We start from the raw sequence: 22784 nt of genomic DNA, 5'->3' as shown, positions 1-22784 counted from the left end.
TCTCTCTCTAAATCCTCAGAACAACTTAATAAGCTGGAGGTGCTTGTTTTACAGGTGTACAAACTGAGACTCAGAGAATTTAAGAATCTTGTTTAAGAGCTGAGACTTCAGAGATTTTTTTCTCCCCGTATTGTCAGGCACTGTGTGAAGTGCTAGAGTATAAAAATGAATATGACACAGACCCTGTCTTCAAGGAGCTTCTAGTTTAATGTAGACAGATACATTAATACATACTTTCATTTAAATGTGAGAAGTGCCTTGACAGAAATATGAGCACAGAAGTTATGGGAGCCTAGAGGAGGGTCATTACTTGCCCTTAAAGGTTATAGGAAGGCATCTGGGAGGGATGTTCAAGTTGAGACTTGATGGTTTAGCAACAGTGAAACTAGCTTCTGGGGGTATATTATCATACTGCCTAGAACTAAGAGTGCAGAACTCAAAGACACTCAGGCCCAGAACATTTCTGGCAGGTGTTTGCCAGTCCATTCATGTGTAGGTATTTCTAAGCTCTAACCTTTTGGGATGATAAACAATAACTAAGTTCATAAACAAACCATAACAAAAAACTTGAACGTATAGATCCAAAATGTTTATTAATCTAATCAGTTAAGTATCCGATTTCTTGAAAAGTACCACTACTTTTGTGGCTTAATTTTATTAATGCAACATAATTTTTTTAATTTATAAAGTATCAAGTGCCGAATTAATGGTGTTGAATAAGTGAATGGATGAGGGGATTAATGATACACAACAGGGGTCAACAAATTTTTCCTGTGAAGGACAAGATAATAAATGTTTTAGTCTACATGGGCATAGACTCTGTTGCAACTACTTGATCCTGTTGTAGCACAAAAGCAGCCATAGATGTAATCAAATTGGTGTCATTGTGCTCTAATAAAACTATTTACAAAAGAAGGTGGCACTTTACCAATCCATAATATGCAACAGTCAGTACTTTACCAAAGTTACATTTGCTCCTTATAAAATGTGTGGTTTTTAAACTCTGTGCTTAATTATATGCAGGTAACATATCTGGGGAAGGAGCTTTTAAAATATGTTTCTGAGGAAGTACCCACACCTCCAGAACCAAACTTGGTACCTCAGCAACATCAACCTTGTCTTCCAGGTATGTGCACACCCACAGCCATTTCTTAGTTATGGGGAAAATACGCCCAAACACTTTTTTTATCTTGGTCTTCTTTTTTTTAGGTGAAGTTCACATAACATTCAAATAACCATTTTAAAGTGAACAAGTCAGTGACATTTAGTACATTCACAATGTTGTACAACCACCACTCCTCTGTAGTTCCAAAATTCCTTTATTACCCCAAAAAGAAACCCCACACCCATTCAGCAGTTACTCTCCATTCTCACTCCCCCCAGTCCCTGGGATCTACCAGTCTGCTTTCTGTCTTTATGGATTTGTCTGTTCTGAATGTATCATAAAATGGAATCATACAGTACAGGGTGTGGCAAAAGTAGGTTTACAATTGTAAGTATGTGAAACAATTTATTCTTTACTATTATTTATTAATTGTTATACTATTTTCCATACAAACTGTAAACCTACTTTTGCCCGTTCCCCCCCCCCCCCCCATATAACCTTTTGTGTCTGGTATCTTTCTCTTAGCATAATGCTTTCAAGGATCATCCACATTGTAACATCTATTATGGTATCTATTTCTGAAGTCCTTTTAAACTTTAAAATGGAATGAGTCTATGGTGTATTTTTGTTTGAAATTTTACTTCATCCCAAGCATCTTTCTTCTCTACCTAGTTGGTGGTAGTTCCTATTCTGTGTTATTGATGGACTCTTCTCTGATATTTCAGTACAATTTGGAAGGAAAAAAGATTAACACCCCCAAACTTCTACATAATTTTTGATCACTGGGTAGGGACACATCAAAATATTTTTCACAAAATTCTTAAAAAATCATTTTGTTAAGTTAGATCACATTTTAATATTTAGTTGGAAAACCAATTTTATATATTTATGTCCTGTGTCACTATAATACCAAGACACTTAAAGCACATTAAAGATAAATGTATTCATCTAAGTGAGAGAGAGAGACAGAAGACAGAGAGAGAGGGAGTGAGAAAGAGAAACAGAAACATCTTCCTGAAATGTTTCTTCCCAAGTCATCATTTAATGCACACTAATTATAGAATTTTCTCTCATGGGGACCTTACATCATTTGTTCATTTGAAAATACAACATGCTTTTTCAGAAAAAAAGGAACTCTTTTCCTTTTGATAAAAATGGTCCTTGACTTACTAGATAATCTGTTGTAAATAAATGACTTTAAGGAGTTTATATCATTTCAGTGCTGTTATTGTGCTTCATTTCTCTGTAAAAGTATGTGTAATAGAGCACAAACATTCACAGGTGCTTCTGTTTTATGTGGTTAGGAACTTCTTAAACCTTAAAAGCCCAAGGAAGACGGGTGCCTGATAACAGAGCTGAGGGTTTATTTCCGCTCCTATTTACAACTTCTGATTCTTTTTCATTATTTTCATCATAATGTTTTTCATACTCGTATCATGATTAATCCTCTTTTGACCTAGTTCATAAGGTGGAGGAAAGAGAAGGAAACTAGTTCTCTGCTGAGTATCTGCCCTGTGCCAGGCCCTCTTCCAGATTATTTTACATACATTAGGCCACTTAGGAGCTCCTTTTTAGTAGAACTCCAGGGTTCATGATTGTACTACAAAGACACAAAAAACCTGCAGGTTTGCATGTAAAATCAAGTACCTCAAATCAAATTCGGCTGAAGGAACCACCTACTGAATTTCAACTTTCCCCAAAGAATGAGGGCTGACATAGTTTTAAACTTCAAAATATAACATTCAGCTTTATTTCTCGATTCTAGTACAGTTTCACAGACAACTTTTGATCTTATTAATGTTAATCTATATCAAATTATTAATTTAGTTTTAAATATCAAATCATATAGTAATCCACCACCATATTTATCCTTTAGGATCCTTTTATTTTTCAAAAATAATTTTTCAATTATTTTTTAATTGAGCTTTTATTTAAGTAGCCATAATAGAATTTTTTCCTCAGCACTACTAAAACAGTTGTATTTTTAAAATCTATTTTAAAATAATTCTTAATCATTTTGCCGTTGGTTGGAATTATATTTCTAATTCAGAATGAGAATGTATCTGTAAGTATGTTCATTTCCATTTATAACTAGAGCAAGCAAAGTTTCAGCCCATAATTTTAATGAAATGTGGAATGCTTAGTTTGTAAGAATAAATTCTGGAAGTCTGAGTTTAGTAATTTTAGAGTTAGAAGTGAACCTATTATATCAGCTAGTCTTGGGCCCGTTTTAACTGATGATGAAACAGAATCAGAGAGGTAAAAAGGGTTATATGAAAAGACTTCATAGGTTAGTGGTATTTCAGAAGTAAACCATCAGTTAAAATAATAAGTCTGATTATTTTTGCTTTTGATCTATTAAGGGAAATTTTTTTTTAATTAGGGGATAAAGTGTAAAATTATTTTGGTCTAAATAACTTGTCATTTTGAAGGGCTAATTTGGACAACTAGGTAACATGAATGGTTTCATGAGCCCATCCTTTGCCTGGTAATGAACCTAGCAATTCAGTTTAAGTATACTTGTGCAGAATATCTAATACTTGATGGTACTACTTGAGGAAGATTTATTTCTCCTTATTTTGTGCATAAGCAGAATGGTTTCTTAGCTCTGCAGTTTTTGTTGGAGATGAGAGACAACAAGAAGAGCCAGAAGTCCACACAAATGGCTGTTTTCCTGGTTGTACTGAGCTGCTAAATATGCTACTATTTGGAAATTCTGTTTACAGATCTCAGAGGCATTTTACCTCTGGAAATCTACCTCAAATAAAAGTAAAAATTAGGCCCTGTCCAGGTAACTCAGTTGGTTAGGGCATTGTCCCAATAGGCCAAGGATGTGGGTTTGATCCCCATTCAGGGTACATATAAGAAGCAACCAATGAATGCATAAATAACTGGAGTAACAAATCAGTGTTTCTCTCTTTCTTTCTCTCTCTCTCTCTGCATTCCTGTCTCTCTAAAAATCAAGAAATTAAAAAACAAAACAAAAATCTTTTTTAAGTGAAAATTAAAGGAAGAAGGGTTTCTATCCCTCATTGGAGTAGTTTGGTTGTCTTCACAGTTCCTAGTGGAAAAGTTCTTTGTCACAAAGCTACAAGTATATGTCCATGTTATCGTTGCAAAGAAGATGATCATTACTTGACCAAGGGATTAAATTACTGCTTCTCAGGGTTCTTATTTCTCATTCACAAAAATTCTTTCAGCTATAGAGTTTCTTTTTTAATCCTTTTAGTTCTCCTTGTTTCTTTCAGGCTCAAGAGTCAGGAGATGTCTGGCCCCTTAAGCAGAATTATATATCCAAATGGTATTCCACTTAATCTTCCCACAGTGAGGGCTGGAGAAATAGTCGATATTGTCAGGCTGCTTAAGTCTATATGCGTATGTATGTTCCTGTGTTACAGTGTCTTACCTGTCAGTTCCTATTTCTGCCGATCACAACTTAGTTTTTCTCAGATCTTTCCATGTAACCATGGCAATTACTTACAGACCCTGAGTAAAATCATCTATAAAAAGATACATTTTATATGTGATGTGTGAATCTTGCTGCTTTATTCCCTCTCAACTCCCTTCCCCTAACATGGCTATCAGGGCTACAAAGGAAGCAAAACCTCAGTGTTCGGGAGCTTTCAATTTGGAGGCAAATCTTCCAGGTGTGTCCTTCTCACAGGCCCTTTACCTGTTCCCATCTCTCCTGACTGGCCCAAAGCTTGGTGGGAGTACTAGGGTTGAAGTAAGAATATAGACTGGATTGGTGGGGAAACTTTTGTTCACTTTTATATTGAAGGGTCTCTGTTTTGTGTGACCTATTACTTAACAGTGAGTATATTGAATACTATAAATTAATTATTAAATAAAGAAAATAACATCTAAATCTCAGTTTTCTAACTAATTGGATTTTCCCTTTCTCGTTTCACATGGTTGTGCAAGGATTAAAATATTGAAAAGTACTGGGCAACTGTGTGGTATTATCATCAGAGCACGGAAAGAAAGTACAGAAGGATATGGTATACCCTGGGTTGTTATTGTTGATTACCTGGGCAGGAGGGGAAGGTGGGGTAAAGACCCTACCTACAGGCAACATTTGGAGCATTTACACAGGTAAAACATTAAAACTCAGCTATATAAGCCCTGAAGCCAGAGGAGATATCCCAGAATATGCTATAGAGTCCAGACTAGGGTCTGCAGAAAAGAATCTCAATTCTAGAACTGTGCCCTTGGCTACAGTAGTTACAGGTTATTATTTATTTCTCAGAAACCCAATAATAGAACTTAAAATATATTTTTACTTATTTAAATAGGTATAGTACACTAAATATGTTTCATTGTTTAAGTAAAGAAAAAGCAAACAATTTTTAAAACATTATTACACACCAGCATTCATGCTTTCAGGTGGACACACACACACACAACCAGAGGTTTGCTGAAATTCAGAAAAAGAAAAGTTAGTGAGGCTCTTTGGCTTTAACTTTGCTGAATGTTAGTTACCTGGAATTATTCCAATAATTTTGAAGCTCATACTATTATGTAATAAAATAACCCAGCAATTGTACAATTACTTAAAATTTAATTCAAACTGGATCATACATTTGAAATCAGTTTGCTGTATGCTTACATTTCCTTACCTGGGGATTACTGTTTAGCTCAGTTTTCTACATATGTGTGTTTTTTTTGTTTGTTTGTTTCCCTCACTCCCACCCTGCAGATATGTTGGGAATTTCCTTGTGGATGACAACAAAGAAAATTGGAAGCTTAAAGCTGTGGTCAGCCAAAGGTGCAGGATCCTGGTAGTGTAGTGCGACACTAGCTGGAATGAAGTAGATAGGAATGCCGTAGTGGATGGAGTTCAGAGATTCCTAGTGCAGTAAAGGTGGCAGAGGGGAAGGAAAAGGCAGCAGAAGATGAGCAGTAAAGGTGATGAGAACAGCTATATTGTAAGGAATGGTCTTCTTTTCTTTTTCCTTTCAGCCTGATCATTATTGAAAGCAAGCTGTTCTGTAATGAGCAGAAGGTGGTCTTAATACTATGTTTTGTGATGTGATACACATATTCCCAGACCATTTCCATGGATTTCCCCAGGAAATGGCTACTGAGGAGCCGCTTGAAGTTTTCCCACAGTCCCATGATTGTATGACATTGAGTAATGTATTGTACTGACAGTGAACTTGAGTGGAGGTGGAGATGGAGATGGGCTTTTGGCTGCCATGCCCTCTGTCCCTTTGACAGAGAAGCCGGGTGCATGGCTACCAGCTAGAATGTCAACCAATTAAGTCTTGTGGATGTATCATGGCTAACCTATTGAGAAAGATATAGTAAATCAAAACCATCACACACTACTGACTTCAGTAATAAAATGATCCCTGCCAAAAAAGAGGAGGTAGGCCTAAAATGGTCCCCTTCTCTTAATTCATTATAGCCCTAAAGGGAGAGAGATCCTAGGTTCATCTCTGAGCAAAGATATACTGCAAAGTAATATTGAATAAAACTTTACAATGTTACAGAAAGATTTCACATATGTGGTGTTTATTTTCATTTAAAAAAAATGAATGATGGGAATGAGAAGGCAAAAGGAAAAGATAGTTAACATTAGCATTGCTTTATTGAAAATTTTGCTTCTAGGAGTTACTAGGTTAACAAATGTCCATCTGAGAGTGCCGTTTTCCAAACAATGTGGTTAAATCATCTCAAGCATCCCAAGTTTGGATCACTCTATATCCACCATATCAGTTGGGAAGATGGGCCAGTTGCTTCCTCTGGAGCTACTGCCTACCATTATGTTGTTTTGTTGGTGATCTTCTTATGTGAATACCATGGTGATAATTTCTTGTTACAAATTAGGTGAAGCTCATCAAACACTCCTGGCTCTCTCTTACAAGTGCCTTTATATAGGTCTGTGACTTTTGTGGGAAGGCCCACTCTTCGGAAAGAGACTGTAGGTTTTTTGTACATAAGGCTTGTCCTTGCTCTGATGAAGCTAAGCTAACCTTAATTAAATTAATTTAAAATAATGTTTAAAGCCTGTTTCTGTGGGTTTTTTCTGAAAGAAGAATGCTCCTCACCCCTAACTTTTGTGTGATACCTTGTTGCAGAAAGTTTACCGGAAAAGGGGGGCTGCTATAAGAGAATTATTATGTTTAGATATGGACCATGTGTAAAAAAGTTAAAATTCTTTGTGTTGTTACAGTTTAAAACCGAAATCAGACTGGCTTAACCCTCCTCCCCCACCAAAAGGAATTGTGTTGACTCATATATGAAAGACCAGTAAGAGGCCTTCAGGCTTAAGCCAGGTTTCAGACAGCATGGCTAGTACTCAGTTTTCTTGCTTTCTGTTTCCCAGCTTAATCTCAACAGCCTCTCGTCTCTATCCCAGAGCTACATGCTTCCAGGTTCAAGTTGAGAGGGGAAGAATATGGAATTCTTTCCCAGAAGACCCAACGAAGATTTCTTGCACCTCACTTTACTCTGAATGGGTCACGTTTTCATCCCTAAATCGGTGCTTGTTCACTGATTGGCTTAGATCTAACTAACTTCCACTTGAAGCACATGGGCCAAGTATGGGGAAAAGGATAGTTCTCCAGAGGCAAATTAGAGTGGAGTCAGCATTAGGAGGATTAATGGCTACTGGGCCCACACAGATGTATAATTATGTGAATGGTTGCATTGCTAAGAATTATGAACAAAGCTCTTGTACTGTATGGTATGTCTAACTGAAACTGCCTGGCAACGGTTTTGCCCATATTGGTTGTATATGTGGAGTAAGATTCAATTTGCTGAATGAGGTATAGCTCATATAGCCCTCTGAGAAAGGAGTCTCTGTGACTGTCAAGGAGGTTGAAGAAACCAGTTTGAGGATAATTGATTCTTAGACTGCAAACAGGCTTCTTTCCACCAAAATCAGCCAATGCTGATTTACAGCTTATCTCAGGTACAGAAAACGGAGTGAGTGAAGAATGACCTTCTCAGAAAGCCTATTATGTGTGCTCATAGACTTGACTAGGGTCAAGGATTTGCAATATGTAAATTTAAATCTTATTTTTAAAAGGCAGCTTTTAATTTGTTGACATTTATTTAAACAGGAACTTCTGGAGAGTCAATGCAAGGCATACCACATTATCTACAAATAAATGAAATACTATTAATCAGCGATCAAGAATTTCTCCCATGCCATATAATGGATCAGCACTGGAAGTTCTATGTAGAATGTGAGGAGCTAACATTCTAAAGTCTTGTTTTCTTAATAATGTATTAGGTATTCATATTATTAACTAATGTTCACATTTGATCTTTGTGGTCTGGTGTACCTATTTTAACACACACTTAAGATGTGTGTTTACTATTGTAAGAAAAAACATAACTTCATCTGTTGAAGTAAGATTAATACTTTTTTGCCATTCAAATAAAGACGTTTTTGAAGCAAACCATTTTGACTCTTTGGCTTTCTTTTTACTTATATAAACTTTAAACTAATCTTTCAATTAACACCTCTCGTATGACAGGTAATCCTTAAGGGAAGTAAGGATACCCAAGAGTGATGATTGGTCTGAAAAAGGCCTGGGTAAAGTGAATCTGCTTCAGACCAGAACTTAAAGTCCCAATACCTTTCCCCATTTACTTTGAAATTTATCTTGAAATCAAAATTTAAAATTATTATAGGTTTAAGTTTTAAAAATTTTGTGTAGATAAAAACGTAACTGCTGAGTCCTAGAAAAACATGAATCGAGTGTTGATTTGGGGGCTGATTATTCTAGATAGGATCACTTCATCTTTGACTTTTGCTACATTTTCATGACAATTTTTTAAAAGATTCAATAGCATTATAAGTTTTCTCAAGTGCCTGTCTTAATCTTTTGATAGCTGTATTCTGCACTTATTAATGATCACTCCAGGCTCCCAAATAAGCTTCTTGCCTCTGTGGACTAATTCTATTCCTTCTCTCTCATTTGGGTAGGGAAGTCAAAATTGCAATTAAAATTACTATAGCAAGTGCTAGAATTTTGAGGAGAGGGAAAGAGAAGATACAGTGTTGTTTTTGTTTGATATTTCTTATTTTAAATGTATAGAACTTTCAATGTATTTATCATTAAAAGTTGCCTGTGAAGAGAAAAATTATGGAACTAAGGAACTAAGGAAAGGAAGACTTTTAACTAGGTGTACCCGTTGGCAAATTTTGAAATTGGTACTAAGTGTGTGTGTTTTCTATCTAGATAAAAAAGTTTAAGTATCTGAAAAAGCACGTGGAAGGATTTGCCTATTAATAAAAGTATAAAGACATTATATTAGGTCATTTTGTTTTTCTTCCTTTGAGAGTCCCTTGAAGATGTTTAGGCTAGAATGACCCTTCAAGCCATAATGTTTGAGAACTAAAAAAAAAAATTATTATTCCAGCATAATTTTCTTAGACTACCCTACTTTAAAAAAAAAACTTAAATAGTCTATATGAGGTGGTCTATTAAACTTTTATTATTTAAGGCAATATTTAAAACATGCACCCATTCGGAATATATGTACTAACATGAAAACTGTACATATATATAAGTGACAAAAAGGCAAATTGTTAGAAAATGTTTAATACAAATACTAGTTATTTTATTTTTCAGTTACAGTTGACATTCAATATTATATTAGTTTTAGGTGTACAATATAGGGATTAGACATTTATATAACTTACAAAGCGATCACCCCAATACGTCTGGTACTCACCTGGCACCATACATAGTTATTACAATATTATTGACTATTTTCTGTACTGTATTTCATATCCTTGTGAATATTTTGCAGTTGCCAATTGGTGCTTCTTAATCCCTGGTGGAAGTATACTTTTGCAGTTTACTTTAAATTAAAAACAAACCACATTTGTAATTTTAAAACTTTTTTTAAAGAGGACTTCCAGTCAAGATGGTGGCATAGGTAAACACAGCTTGCCTCCTCACACAGCCACATCAAACTTACAGCTAAACTATAGAACAACCATTATTCAGAACCATCAGAAATAGAGCTAAATGGAAGTGCTACAACTATGGGATCAAAGAAGAAACCACACTGAGACTGGTAGGAGGGTTGGAAACATGGAACAGGCTTACTCTGCACCCCTGTGTGGTGGATAAAAATTGGAAAGGATATCTCAGGAGTGAAGAGTCCTAGCTTCCCACCATGCCCCCCACCTCAGGGTTCCAGTGCCAGGAAGAGAAGTTGCCATAATTTCTGGCTATAAAAACCAGCAGGTATTGAGCCTGTAGAAAACAGAAACTGCTGGAATCCCTGGCAGTACCCTGTTTCCCCAAAAATAAGACCTAGTGCAATTTTTTTCAAGCTTAGAAATATAAGGCCTCCCCTGAATATAAGACCTAGCAGCAGTCATTGCTACAGCTCCCCCCAAATTCTTGATGGAATTCAGAGTTTGGCTGGTTATGCTGATGTTTGTGATGACATGACTACTGTATATTAATAAATGTCGATTTTTTTGTTCAACAATTCATGTGAATTCTTGTTCATGGAAAAATAAGACATCCCCTGAAAATAAGACCTAGCGCGTCTTTAGGAGCAAAAATTAATATAAGACACTGTCTTATTTTCGGGGAAACACGGTACCTCTTAAAGGGCCCACACACACAGAGTTACTCAGACTTACTCCCTCTGAGCTCCAGCATGGGGGCAGCAAATTGAGAAGCATTAGAGACATACAGGGAGGAACTGAATTGTCTAGCATCAGAGCAAGAGTAGGGGGAGGAGGACAGCTTTAACCCAGATAGAAGTGCTGGCAGAGGCCATGGCAGGTCCCATGTCTGAGACTTCATCAACCTGGCTTACACTATTTGCCTCACCCTGGTGATTCCATGAGGCCTTTCCCCACCCAAATTTTGGGCACACTCAAGTGCTTTCCAGTGGCTTTTCCATATGAATGGCTTGCCTCCGCCCATGCTTCAGATTATTCTAAATTCTCTCAAACAAGCAGCATCTGGGTTCAGCAAGTCCAGTATCTCTTGCGAAGTTGCTCCAGGCCCAGTACTAGTAGTGGCCAGCGTTGAGTCAAGCTCGGCCTCCCCTGGGCACCTCCAAGCCCAGTACAAGTAGTAGCCATCTGCAGATTGCTTTGCAGCTTATGCTGTGTAACCCCAAACAGAACACAGTCAGTGGCTGACCTTGGACATGGCAATAGCAGTCAAGGCTCAACTATAACAGGAGGATATACATAGCCCACACAGTGGCCCAGGTGGGTTAATAGGGAAGGCTGTGCCACTGGACCCGACAAGACACCTACTATATTAAACCACTCTACCAAGTCTAAGAGACATAGCAGCTCTACCTAATACATAGAAACAAACACAGCGAGGCTGCCAAAATTAGGAGATGAGGAAACATGGCCCAAATGAAAGAATAGAACAAAACTCCAGAGAAAAACTAAAGAAAATAGGAGACAAGTAAGCTACTAGATACAGAGTTCAAAACACTGGTTATAAGGATGCTTAAGGATCTTAGAACCTTAACAGCATTAAAAATACCCAGTTGGAAATGAAGGATACACTAACTAAAATACGAATTTACAGGAAGTCAACAGGGTGGATGAAGTCAAGAATCAAATCAGTGATTTGGAACATAAGGAAGCAAAAAACAACCAATCAGAACAGCAAGAAGAAAAAAGAATTCAAAAAAAGAGGACAACTTCAAGCCTACCAACATTTGCATCACGAGGGTGCCAAAAAGAGAAGAGAGAGAGCAAGAAATTGGAAACTTATTTGAAAAAATGATAGAAAACTTCCCTAACTTGAAAGAAGTAGACATACAAGTCCAGGAGTTCCAAACAAGATAAACCCAAAGAAGCCCACGCTAAGACATATATATCATAATTAAAATGCCAAAGTTTAAAGATGAAGTGAAAATCTTAAAAGCAGTTAGTGAACTTCAAGGAAACCCCATAATACTGTCAGCTGATTTCTCAAAAGGAACTTTACAGGCTAGAAGGGAGTGGCAAGAAATATTTGAAGTGATGAAATGCAAGGACCTACAACCAAGATTACTCTATCCAGCAAAGCTATTATTTAGAATGTAATGGCAGATAAAGAGCTTCCAGACAAGAAAAAGTTAAAGGGGTTCATTACCACCAAGCCAGTATTATATGAAATGTTAAAAGGTCTTCTTTAAGGAGAAGAAGATAAAAAACATGAACAATAAAATGGCAATAGATACATATCTACCAACAATTGAATCTAAGAGAAAAACAAATACCATATGATTTCACTCATGTTGAATCTAATGAACAAACTGAACTAACAAGGAAAATAGGGACATACTCATAGATGGATAGCAGGGTGAGAGCTGGTGGGGGAGGTCAGTGGGTGGAGGTATTTGAGCAAAAAGGAAAAAGGACTCATGACATGGGAAACAGTGTGGAGATTGCTAGGGGGAGTGGGTATTAGGAGAGTAAATGGTAATGTAACAAATACAGTCAAGATTAAATAAAAAATAAGCCCTGACTGCTGTGGCTCAGTGGATTGAACGTCGGCCTGCGAGCCAAGTGTCACTGGTTCGATTCCCAGTCAGGGCACATGACTAGGTTGCACGTCAGGTCCCCAGTTGGGGCGCAAGTGAGAGGCAACCACACAGTGACGTTTCTCTCCCTCTCTTTTTCCTTTCCCCGCTCTCTAAAAATAAATAAATTATTTTTTTAAAAGATTAAAAAATTTTAAAAATTGAATCAAAAACAAAATAAGCAGAACAGAAACAGAATCATAGGTACAGAAAATGTATTTATGGTTGTCAGATGGGGGGGATCGGGGAGATGGGTGAAAAAGGTTAAGGGATTAAGAAGTACTAATAGGTAGTTACAGAATAGCCATGGGGATGTAAAGTTATAGGAAATGGAGTAGCCAAAGAACATACACGCATGACCCATGGACATGAACAACAGTATGGGGATTGCCTGAGGGAGTTGGGGGTGCTGGGTGGAGGGGGAGCAAAGGGGGAGAAATTGGTACAACTGTAATAGCACAAGCAATAAAATACAATTTAAAAAATTTTTAAAGCATGTATTTTATTTAGTGATTACAATTTACAAAAGTCACACATTCTAAATTTATAGTATAAGAAATCTAGCAATTCTAAGTTTTCATTTTAGTGATCAAATTCTTAAACTTAATTTTCAAAGCCTATTTAAAATTTTACATACCAGCTAGAAAACTGACAATGCTAGTACCCCAAGGCACGCTGATTATTGCCCAAACTAAACAGCAAAAAGGCTACTCCAGCTAGGTTTGGGGTACAGAGAGCTAGCTACATTACCACACTCAGGTCCTGCCTGTGAGAAGCCTGGGGGATTTTGGGTGTCTGCTAGATGTTTTGCCTATTCTGGGTTCTAAGCCATATAAGGGACTTCCAGGAATAGCTAATGATCCAGTCTTCTATCTGATATTTGCATCCTTTCTATAAAACTTTCTTGAACACCTCCAGGATATTCCATACTAAACAAGGAAGTCTGTTCCCTTTCAGACAGATAGTCCTAGATGTTAGAAAGCTGGAACCCCAATGTCTAGGTCTCACAATCCTGTTCCAAAAATTATAAAATAATACTTCCTTTTGAGGTTTGAATATTTCGGTACAAGCTTCCTCTGGCCTGATTGCTGGGAATGTCCAAGCATACATCTTGTCCTTTTCTCCTCCATTTCTTTCATTCAGTCCCTTCGACTTTTCCCCCTGAATTCAGCCCTTTATCAGTGCATGTTTAGAGAATGTGTAGTTGCAATCCTAACCCATTTCTCTCACCTCACGTTTTTCCTTATTAAAACCTGTGGCATACTGTGCCAAATTATTCTTCTTAAAGATCTATTTTACTTTCCTGCTGCTTCAAGAGTAAAGTCTAGGCCCAACATTCAAGGGCCCCTACTCTCTGATTCTACATAACCTTCTAGCTTCATCTCCCAGTCACCTCTAACCTTTGACTCACTCTTAAACTTTTTTGTTCCTGTTATGGGATGAATTATGCCCCCCCCCCCCAATTCATATGTTGAAGTTCTAACCCCAAGTACCTCAGATGGCATTGTATTTGGAAATAGGACCTTTAAAGAGATGATTAAGTTAAAATAAGGCTATTAAGATGGCACTAATCCAGTCTGGCTGTTGTTCTTACATGAAGAAATCTGGACACACAAAAGGACCCCCTAGATGCACCTATACCAATAAAAGACCATGTAAGGACAGTGAAAATGGAGCATCTGCAAACCAGGGAGAGATCTTGGACTTCTTCCCTCCAGAACTGTGAGAAATAACTTCCCATTGCTCAAGTCACTGGTTTATGGTATTTTGTTATGGCAGCCCTAGCAGACTAATACAATCTCCAAATCTCCCTTACATTTGTTTATACTCCCTCTCCCCTCTGTCCATCCATGTTCTCCTTATTCTTTGACCCTCTCTTCATGTGTGACTTCCTGTATTGCTTCCTCAGCCTACCTAACTCCAAGCACTTAATATTTACTGCTTGGGCCCTGGCTGCTGTGGCTCAGTGGATTGAGCATTGGCCTGCGAGCCAAGTGTCACTGGTTCAATTCCCAGTCAGGGCACATGACTAGGTTGCACGTCAGGTTCCCAGTTGGGGGCACGAGTGAGAGGCAACCACACAGTGATGTTTCTCTCCCTCTCTTTCTCCTCTCTCTAAAAATTAAATAAAAACAAAAAGAACCCTTTAAAAAAAATTTACTGCTTGGTGTTATTAGTTTTCTTCTCCCCCAAGTATCTGGAATATGTGTTGTGATCATGTTTAGGATTTTACACTGTGTATTTTCTATAAAATATCTTGAACATATTAGATGCTCAATAAATAACCAGGATGTTTTCAAGTACAATAACAGAAAACCCTACTTAAAATGAGTTAAGCAATAAGGAAAATACATGATTTTGCAGAATTCCAGAGGTAGGAACTTCAGGGTTGGTTAATTCAACTCAACAATGTCATTGTGTTTCCATCTTTCTTCCAGCTCCCTTCACAGTGCCAGGATGGCTCTGCTGCTACAGGCAGGTGTACATGCAGAAATAGCATAGAAGAAGAAAAGAAACATTTTTCCCCCAATGCACATCTTTTGGGAAGAAACCTGCCCTGAACATCACCACCACTCCAGATAAGTGGCCAGTGTCTCGGAATTGTACCATCTGCCTGTTCCTTAATCAGTCACTGACCAGAGAAGTGTGTTACCTTGACTGGCTGAGACAAGTCAGTACATCCCCATGTGCAAGAGAGTAGTCAGCTGTACAGACTCCAGATTGCCAGTAAAGAAAACAAACAAACAAGAAAACACCGTGTGTGTGAGGGGAAGGGGTTAGGGTAAGAACTAATATTTACTGAGCGTTTAATATATACCAGTCACTGTTACAAGCACTTTCAATGTAAACCAGTTTAATCCTTCTCACACCCTGTAAAGTAAGAGATATCCCCATTTTACAAATGAGGAAAGGCAGGTACAGGATAAAGTAACCTGGACCAAAGTCATACAGCTACCCAGCGGTGAAGCTGGGATTAAAACCTGGTCGTCTGGCTTCAGGATCACTCTGTGAGGTACCGTATATGTTCTCTCTCTCAACCCAAATATATGCCTGAAAATATATGTTAAATGTTGGGAACAGTGTCAACATCATTCTGAGTGATGGTGACTATTGGCTCATTCCACTTAAACATTTGGAGGGAATCAGTGTTTGTTCACTTTGGTGAATGGCACACAGACAGGGAAAATGGAGCTACTCCTTGGTGGAAAATGGAATGTAGACATCTTACTGGATGAGTTTCAGTATGAACACATTGGTATCTGCTCTTGGGCTCTCTTTCAGTCTCGGGAGTTCCAGGTGTAAAGCAGGAGTAAGATTATTCATATTGAGATTTTGCCCAAACTCAATTTTCATAGGGACTATCCTGTTTTTAAGTTTTATGCATGCACCCATAGGACCTGGATTTTAAGTGTCTTTGGATTTACAGTACTATGAGGGCTAACAGCACATGACCTCCCCATTTGTTTCTTTGGACTCCTCCTATTTCCCTCATCTCATCTTTGTTGAAGCCTATGTTATAGAAGGAAACCAGGAACGTGTCTTTCTTAAATGCATAAAAGCCAAGAAATGCAGTAAATTTCTGCTTAAACTCGATCATAATGTTCTCACATCCCTAATTCTTTTCCCACCTAAATGAGAGGAACGGAATTTGAGGCCATGTCAAATCAACTCGCCTCAGTCTTCATTTAAGCCCCAAGTACAGGCTGCATGGTTAACCTGTAAATTCCTTGGACAGATTTGTAAGTTCACTTTCTTTCATTTTGGCTACTTTGCCACGGGCTTTAAAATAGGAACAGTAGATGCAGACCTATGAATCTATAATGTAAACGGTGGTACTTCTCAAGGTAAAAGCAGTTAATGTTTCTGTTTTTAGATGTTCACAAGACACCTGGCTGAGATATGAAGTTGGGTCATGTCCCTTCAAAGCCAGAGGCAAGGAAGTGGTGAGGCGAGTTACCTGGCTGGTGGGTGAGCCTCACCAGCCACCCAGCATCTGCATCTCAGCACAGCTTTTCTGTTCTGTTCATTATGGCCTACATGTTATCTGTCATGAAAAAATTAAGCAGAACAAAACAAAAACTGTTTCTTTGTTTAAAAATGGTCCCAAGAGATATGCTGGTGATGGAAATGAAGAAGTTTAAGAAAATGTTGGTTCTTAGTGCCCCCACCCCCAAAGGATATCCAGGATAAATAAATGAGTAGACAGTGGTTAAATTTGGAAGAGCGCAGCTCTGTGCCACAAAGATCTTATGTGCTGGAATGCAAGCCCAGGGAGCCCTTAGCCAGCTGGAACTGCAGATTGCCTCTTCCTTCAGATGCCAAGTGGAATGGCCTGAGCACCTCCGTTGACAAACAGCGCAAAGGCCACTGAACTCCACCTCTTCCGGCACCGCTATTTCTCCACATTTTCCCCAAAATAGACTTACACTCTCCCACTATAGCTGCTTTTCTATGAAAAATCCATCACCTGCTAGTCTGCTTGGTCCGTGATCATTGTTCTCAGCCACTGATGCTGGCACCACCCCCACATACCCCATCTCATGCTAATCTCACCACACCTGGTCCTTCCCCGGAAGCACCACGGGCCCCAGCTGTTGCGGAGCAGGAGCAGGCTTCCCTGGAGGCTTGATGGTAAAGGGAAAGGAGTTGTAGCACAGCACAGCAAGCAGGTTCGAGATGACTGGACATGGCCTCTCCCACAGGGACCTGCTCCTTGGTGATGTTGCCTTCAGACCCTGCCTTGGCTGAGGCAGCGTAGGGCAGTGGCTGTGAGTGCAGACTCTAGGCTGTCATCCTGGCAACCCCACTCACTAGCCACGGAACCTTGGGACCCTGCCTAGGTCTCATTCCCTCTCTATAAATGCAGTTACCAATGTACGTACTTTCCTCTTAAGACATGTGTGAGGATTAAATGAGATCATCTGTGTAAAGAAGCAGCCCAGTGGCCCGCACATAATAGTTGCTCAATAGAGGAGTATATGTTGTTATCATGAGAAGTTGCCCAGGCTCCCTTTATTCTCTCTAAACCTCTAATTAAGACCCCTCCTGCATATCTCTCTCTCTCTCTCTCTCTCTCTCTCTCTCTCTCTCTCTCTCTCTCTCTCTCTCTCTCTCTCTCTCTCCCACACCACACACACACTCTACACCCCTATATGCATTAGAACAGAATCTCTTACAATAAGTCTGAGCATCAGCAATTGCTTAAGCTCCCCAGGTGATTCTAATACGCAGCCAGGCTGAGAAGCACTTCTATAGGTCTTTTCCACATATTCCCCTCTTCCCCTTCTCTCTTTCCTGGGTCACCTATCACCCTTCTCCAGGCCTGCCACCGAAAGTCAAGATTCTCCTGTTTTCCCCCATTTTGTTACAAGCATAGCATTTTGGCTCTCTCTGACTTACCCTGCCAATCTAGGCTTTGGCCAGGGGGCCTCAGATTTCAAGAACATCATTAAAATATTCTTGTAAGTGTTCTCTGCTCTAGCCATGCAGCATGAGACTACATTGAGTTGTTGCTTTAAATACCCCCCTTTTTTTACAATAGTGAAAAGTGACTATTTTCTCTCCAAATTGGGTTTTTGCATAAGTCCCTGCACATGCCCCTTACAGACTAGGAGATCAAGGGTTCCAGCTGTGGAACACAAGAACCTGGAAGCCACTGGAGCACAAGCTAGCAGCACTTCAAGTACGATTAAAATATTTCTGCAGAGCTCAGGGGGTTCACAGCCTTGGCAGCACATTAGAATTCCCTGATGAGCTTTAAAAGCTGGCCCAAATCTGTGCCCACCCCCAGAGATTCTAATTTCATTGTTCTGGAGTCTGCGTCTGTGTATCAGTATTTTTTATAAATGGTTCCAATGAGCAGCCACTCACTCTGGAAGCTGCTCGTATCACTTCACATTTCTCTCCCACCAACCATTATTCACTCTGTTAATCTTGTGTGTCCCTGCTGCCCATTGAAAGAATCACCCAGGATGCCTCCTAAAAATACAGAATCCTGGGCCTCACTTGGGGCTTAATGAATCAGGCTCTCCTGGGAATTTTTTTGACAGCTGTCTAGGTAAGTCTTATCAGGCAAATGTGGAAAACGCTACATTAATCCAAGTGATCTTAGCCCGTTCTCAGTTGATTAATAAATACTTTATTCACTTAACAAATATTTAATGAGAACCTAATATGTGTCCAGCATTGTTTAAGGTGCTAGGACTACAGCAACATGACAAATTTCATGTCCTGAGGATATTATGTCGAGAGTAAACAGTAAACAATTTAATTTCAGATAGTGATAAATGTCCTCATGACCACATATCAGGATAAAGGGCTAAAAGGGGCTATGGAGGTGGGGAAGGCTATTGTTTTAAAAAGGAGAGCCATGGAGGGCCTGGTTTTAAGACTTTGCATCTGAACAGACAACTGAGTGAAAAGAAACTGCTTAGGAATTCCATTGCAGTCCCACTTATATAATTTTTAATCTATATGTCTCATGTCTCCTAAATTAGATGGTGCTATCTTCAAGGTCAAGGATGATCTTTTATATTTTGTATTCTCCCATAACAACCTGTGTAGCTCTTTGCACAAGCAAGAATTTGGTGAATAACACTAGACTCAAAAGCATTTCATCCTTAAATACACCTTTAAAGACTCAGCCAGCTTGCTAAGTAAAAGAAAATCTAGGGAAACACATTCAATCATGCGACAGCCTTCCTGCTTGCTTCTAGCTGCTAGCCGTCACTACAAACTCTAATCAGAAAATTCACAAAGCATGCCAAGATCTGGTCATCTGTGCGTGACTCCACACTGGTAAGATCAGACATTATCAGTTTCTGCTGCTTACCCTCTTGTGATGTAATTTCTTATCTTCTGTAGTCAATTTCCCCTCAACTTCTTACCAATGTCTCATCTGCCTTCAAGTTCCATTCAACCCCCATTTTCTTAAGAGAACCAGCTGAGTGCTGCAGAAGCCACTGGATCCTATGATGTCTCCATTTCTTGCAGGATTACCCTGTTCTCCACATGCTTTCATTAGGCCAAAGAACAAAACAATCAGTACTAGAAGGCTGACCCAGGAGTCAACAGGAATTTAGTGGGAAAATTCCTGAATGAGGAAGATGGAGAACAATGTGTTTCCCACCAATTCTACAGGTGGTTTGCTGTTTGACCTGGGTAAGTTTCTTGACCGCTTTGATCCCCAGGATCCTTGGTTATAAGATACTACATTCCTTTCTTTGATGACATTCGGGATTTTCATAAAGACCAAATTAAATTCATGAAAGGAGAAAGCACTTTTTAAAGCATGCTAGTTGCTATGGCCTTAGAGCATACTATTATTATACCTAAAATAATTGATTGTGTTTTTATTGGGTTGGCCAAAAAGTCTGTATGTCTTTTTCTTTAAAATGAAAGACTTGTTTTTCATTTTCACCAATAAGTTTATTAATTTGGATATTTTGAGTATGTCAGCTGTCTCCCATGTGGTAGAATATTGATTGTTCTCAATGTCTTGATTTGATCACTATCAACTTCAAATGGTCTACCCTACCATGCAGCATCATCAGGCAAGAAATCTCCAGCACGAAATTTTGTAAACCACTTTTACACATTTGAGCACTCACGGCACCTTCTTCACACACGGCACAAATCTTTTTTTGAGTTTCAGTTGCGTTTTTACCTTTCTCGAAATAATAAAGCATAATATGCTGAAAATGTGTATTTTCTTTTATCTTCAATATTAAAATGGCTACACAAAAACTCACCAATTTTGATAAGCTTTTTTTACAATCTAACAAAATTGTTTCAAATGAAGTTAAAGACCACTAAGCGCTACTAGAGCCATCTTACGGGGTGGGGGTAGGGGAGGGACCAAATGAACTTTTTCGGCCAACCCAATATATTTGATATGGTAGACATTTGCAATCTTTCAGCTTCTCATTTCTGCAGTGGAACTCCCCTCTTCGAGCTATGCTTTTGATAAATCCTCCTTACTTAGCTTTACTTTTCCTACTTTCCTTCAAGGATGTGCTTGGATCACCCTCCCTTTGAAGTGAAGTCCTTTAGTTTTGTCCTTAGTGACTGTGTCACCTTGGCTGAATTTCTCAAGCATCGCTGACATTTGGCCCATGAATTGTCATTTGGCCCAGTCATTTGGCTCTTAGCATGCCCTATCTTGTTGGTTAGTTATGTTCTGGGTGTAGGGGCTACCCCTGTAACTACAGTATCTCTCTTTGAGGGCATGGACTATGATTTATACCTCTTCGCATTCTCAACTCAAGCAATACATTTCATTAACAGTGGATGACTTTTGGCCATTGTACCGGGTTGCATAGTGTCCCCCCAAGATTCATGATTTTGCATATATAATCAAGTTAAGATGAGGTTATACTGGATTAGAGTGGCCAGAAACCCAATGCCTTATATTCCTTAAAGAGAGAAATGTGGACACAGAGGAGACTCAGGAAAAGGAGGTCATACAGTGATGGAGGCAGAGATTGAAATGACCCAGCTGCAAGCCAAGGATGCCAAGGATTGGCAGCAACCACCAGAAGCCACGAGAGGCAGAGGATTTTTTCCTTCACAAGGAGCATAGCTGTGCCGAAACCTTGATTTCAGGCTTCTAGCCTCCAGAGCTGTGAGAGAATACATTTCTACTGTGTTAAGTCACCCAGCTGGTGGTAATCTGTTAAGGTCGCTGGGCAAACTAATACCCTGGGAATGCTAAGCATGCTGCCTGTTTAGCAGAAGCCTTCTGGACCCACCAACCAGCCTTGGGCAATTGCTTTCTGAAGACCCAGGGTGCTGCTCAGACCAAGGTTTCAAGGGAAGAGACTAACTGAAGGTAGTAGATGGACAGGACAGGGAAAGAGCTAGGTATGGTCTGTGCATACAACAATCTAAAAACAGTTTACAGATTTCATGTTAAAGGTGTTTTTCAGGTCCCATCATAGAAACAGTTTGCTTTATGACAAAAAGGTTGATCTGAGAGTTGGAGATAGTGGAGTGAGTGAGTTAACACTGGAATAACCACTTCATGGTATAATACATTCAGAATAAAAAAATGAACCTATGTGGGAGGTATTGTGTGTGGATTTCATAGCACCCCTTCTTAAGATAACCGGAAGCTCTGTTTTGAGAGCCAGGGTGATTATGGCTGGTGAACCTTTGGATTCCAGTGCTGAGGCCTCAGTTTCCTCAGTTGTGGACAGCATGAACCCAGGACAGACCACCTGCTTCTGAGTGCTGGCTCTGTCACTTATGGCAAATCATTTGCCTCACTTGCCCCCTTCTCATCTATAAAATCAGAATAGAAATGGCACTTCCCTCCTTAATGCTCTAAGGATTAAGAGGGCTAATCTGCATAAATTGCTTGTAACAGCTCCATAGGTGAATAATAGAAACCTCAGTTGTTTTCTTCATCGTCATCTTCATCATATTATCATCATCATCACAATGTGCAAATGAGATAGACCAGAGGAGTGAATTATGTGACCTTTAATAACTCTTCCAGAAAGAGTTCTCACTGGGAAAAAGATGAGTGCAAAACTATCCATTTGCTTGAAAATAAGTCTGAAAAATGGATATTACTTGCTCCATCCGAGCACGGGCGACTTCTTTTTTTTTAAAGGCAGGGTAGACTCAGAGTCTCTAATTACTGTGGGCAGACTCTAGATCATAGGAGTAAAAAATATGGGATCCCTTGCGGGGCTCCTAACTGGTCCTGCCTGGTCCTATCCATCTCCCCACCAAAGGCCCAGGCATACAGCAGGCCCTCAGTCAACGTAGCCTGGCGGAGGAAGTAATGAAGAAACCAGCTGGAACTGACTTTCTCGTGCGCTCCCTGCCCCAGCAGGCAGGCCCCAGGAGCTCAAGCCCGGAAAGGAGGGGAACGCCGCGGGGGTCGCCTGCCATGCGGGAATTACGAGCACAGCGCCGAGCATCCACTTCATAAAGTTAACGTATTCACAAGAACCCACTACAAAGGCTGAGTTGTAAATAACTGCCCAACTGGCTACGAAGGTGTGTGCTTGTTTTCATGCAGTTATTGGGTGAGCAGGACTGGGACCGGATACTGTGCCTTCATGGCCCGCCACCCTCACCCCCGCTTGGGGGTAAAGAGGAAGTTTTAGTGTCTATTTGGCATACTGTAGGCACTGATTGAAAAGCAACT

At 39.4% G+C, this 22784-nt stretch overlaps 1 protein-coding gene across 1 annotated transcript in view; it reads left to right on the top strand.

Annotated features, from left to right (window-relative positions):
- The window catches only part of ANKRD31 (ankyrin repeat domain 31), a 112583-nt gene extending 104262 nt beyond the window's left edge, over positions 1-8321 (top strand). The window contains exons 24-25 of the mRNA XM_090279319.1: positions 1024-1126; positions 8176-8321. Of these exons, the coding sequence (XP_090135445.1) occupies positions 1024-1126; positions 8176-8321 (249 nt within the window). The remainder of the gene's footprint in view (positions 1-1023; positions 1127-8175) is intronic.
- Positions 8322-22784: the final 14463 nt, after the last annotated feature.

This window comes from Furipterus horrens, unplaced genomic scaffold (genome assembly GCF_987537825.1).
Source record: "Furipterus horrens unplaced genomic scaffold, mFurHor1.1.pri manual_scaffold_5, whole genome shotgun sequence".
Lineage (NCBI taxonomy): Eukaryota > Metazoa > Chordata > Mammalia > Chiroptera > Furipteridae > Furipterus > Furipterus horrens.
Note: the sequence above shows the minus strand (reverse complement) of the source record. Positions and strands in the feature narration are given on the sequence as shown.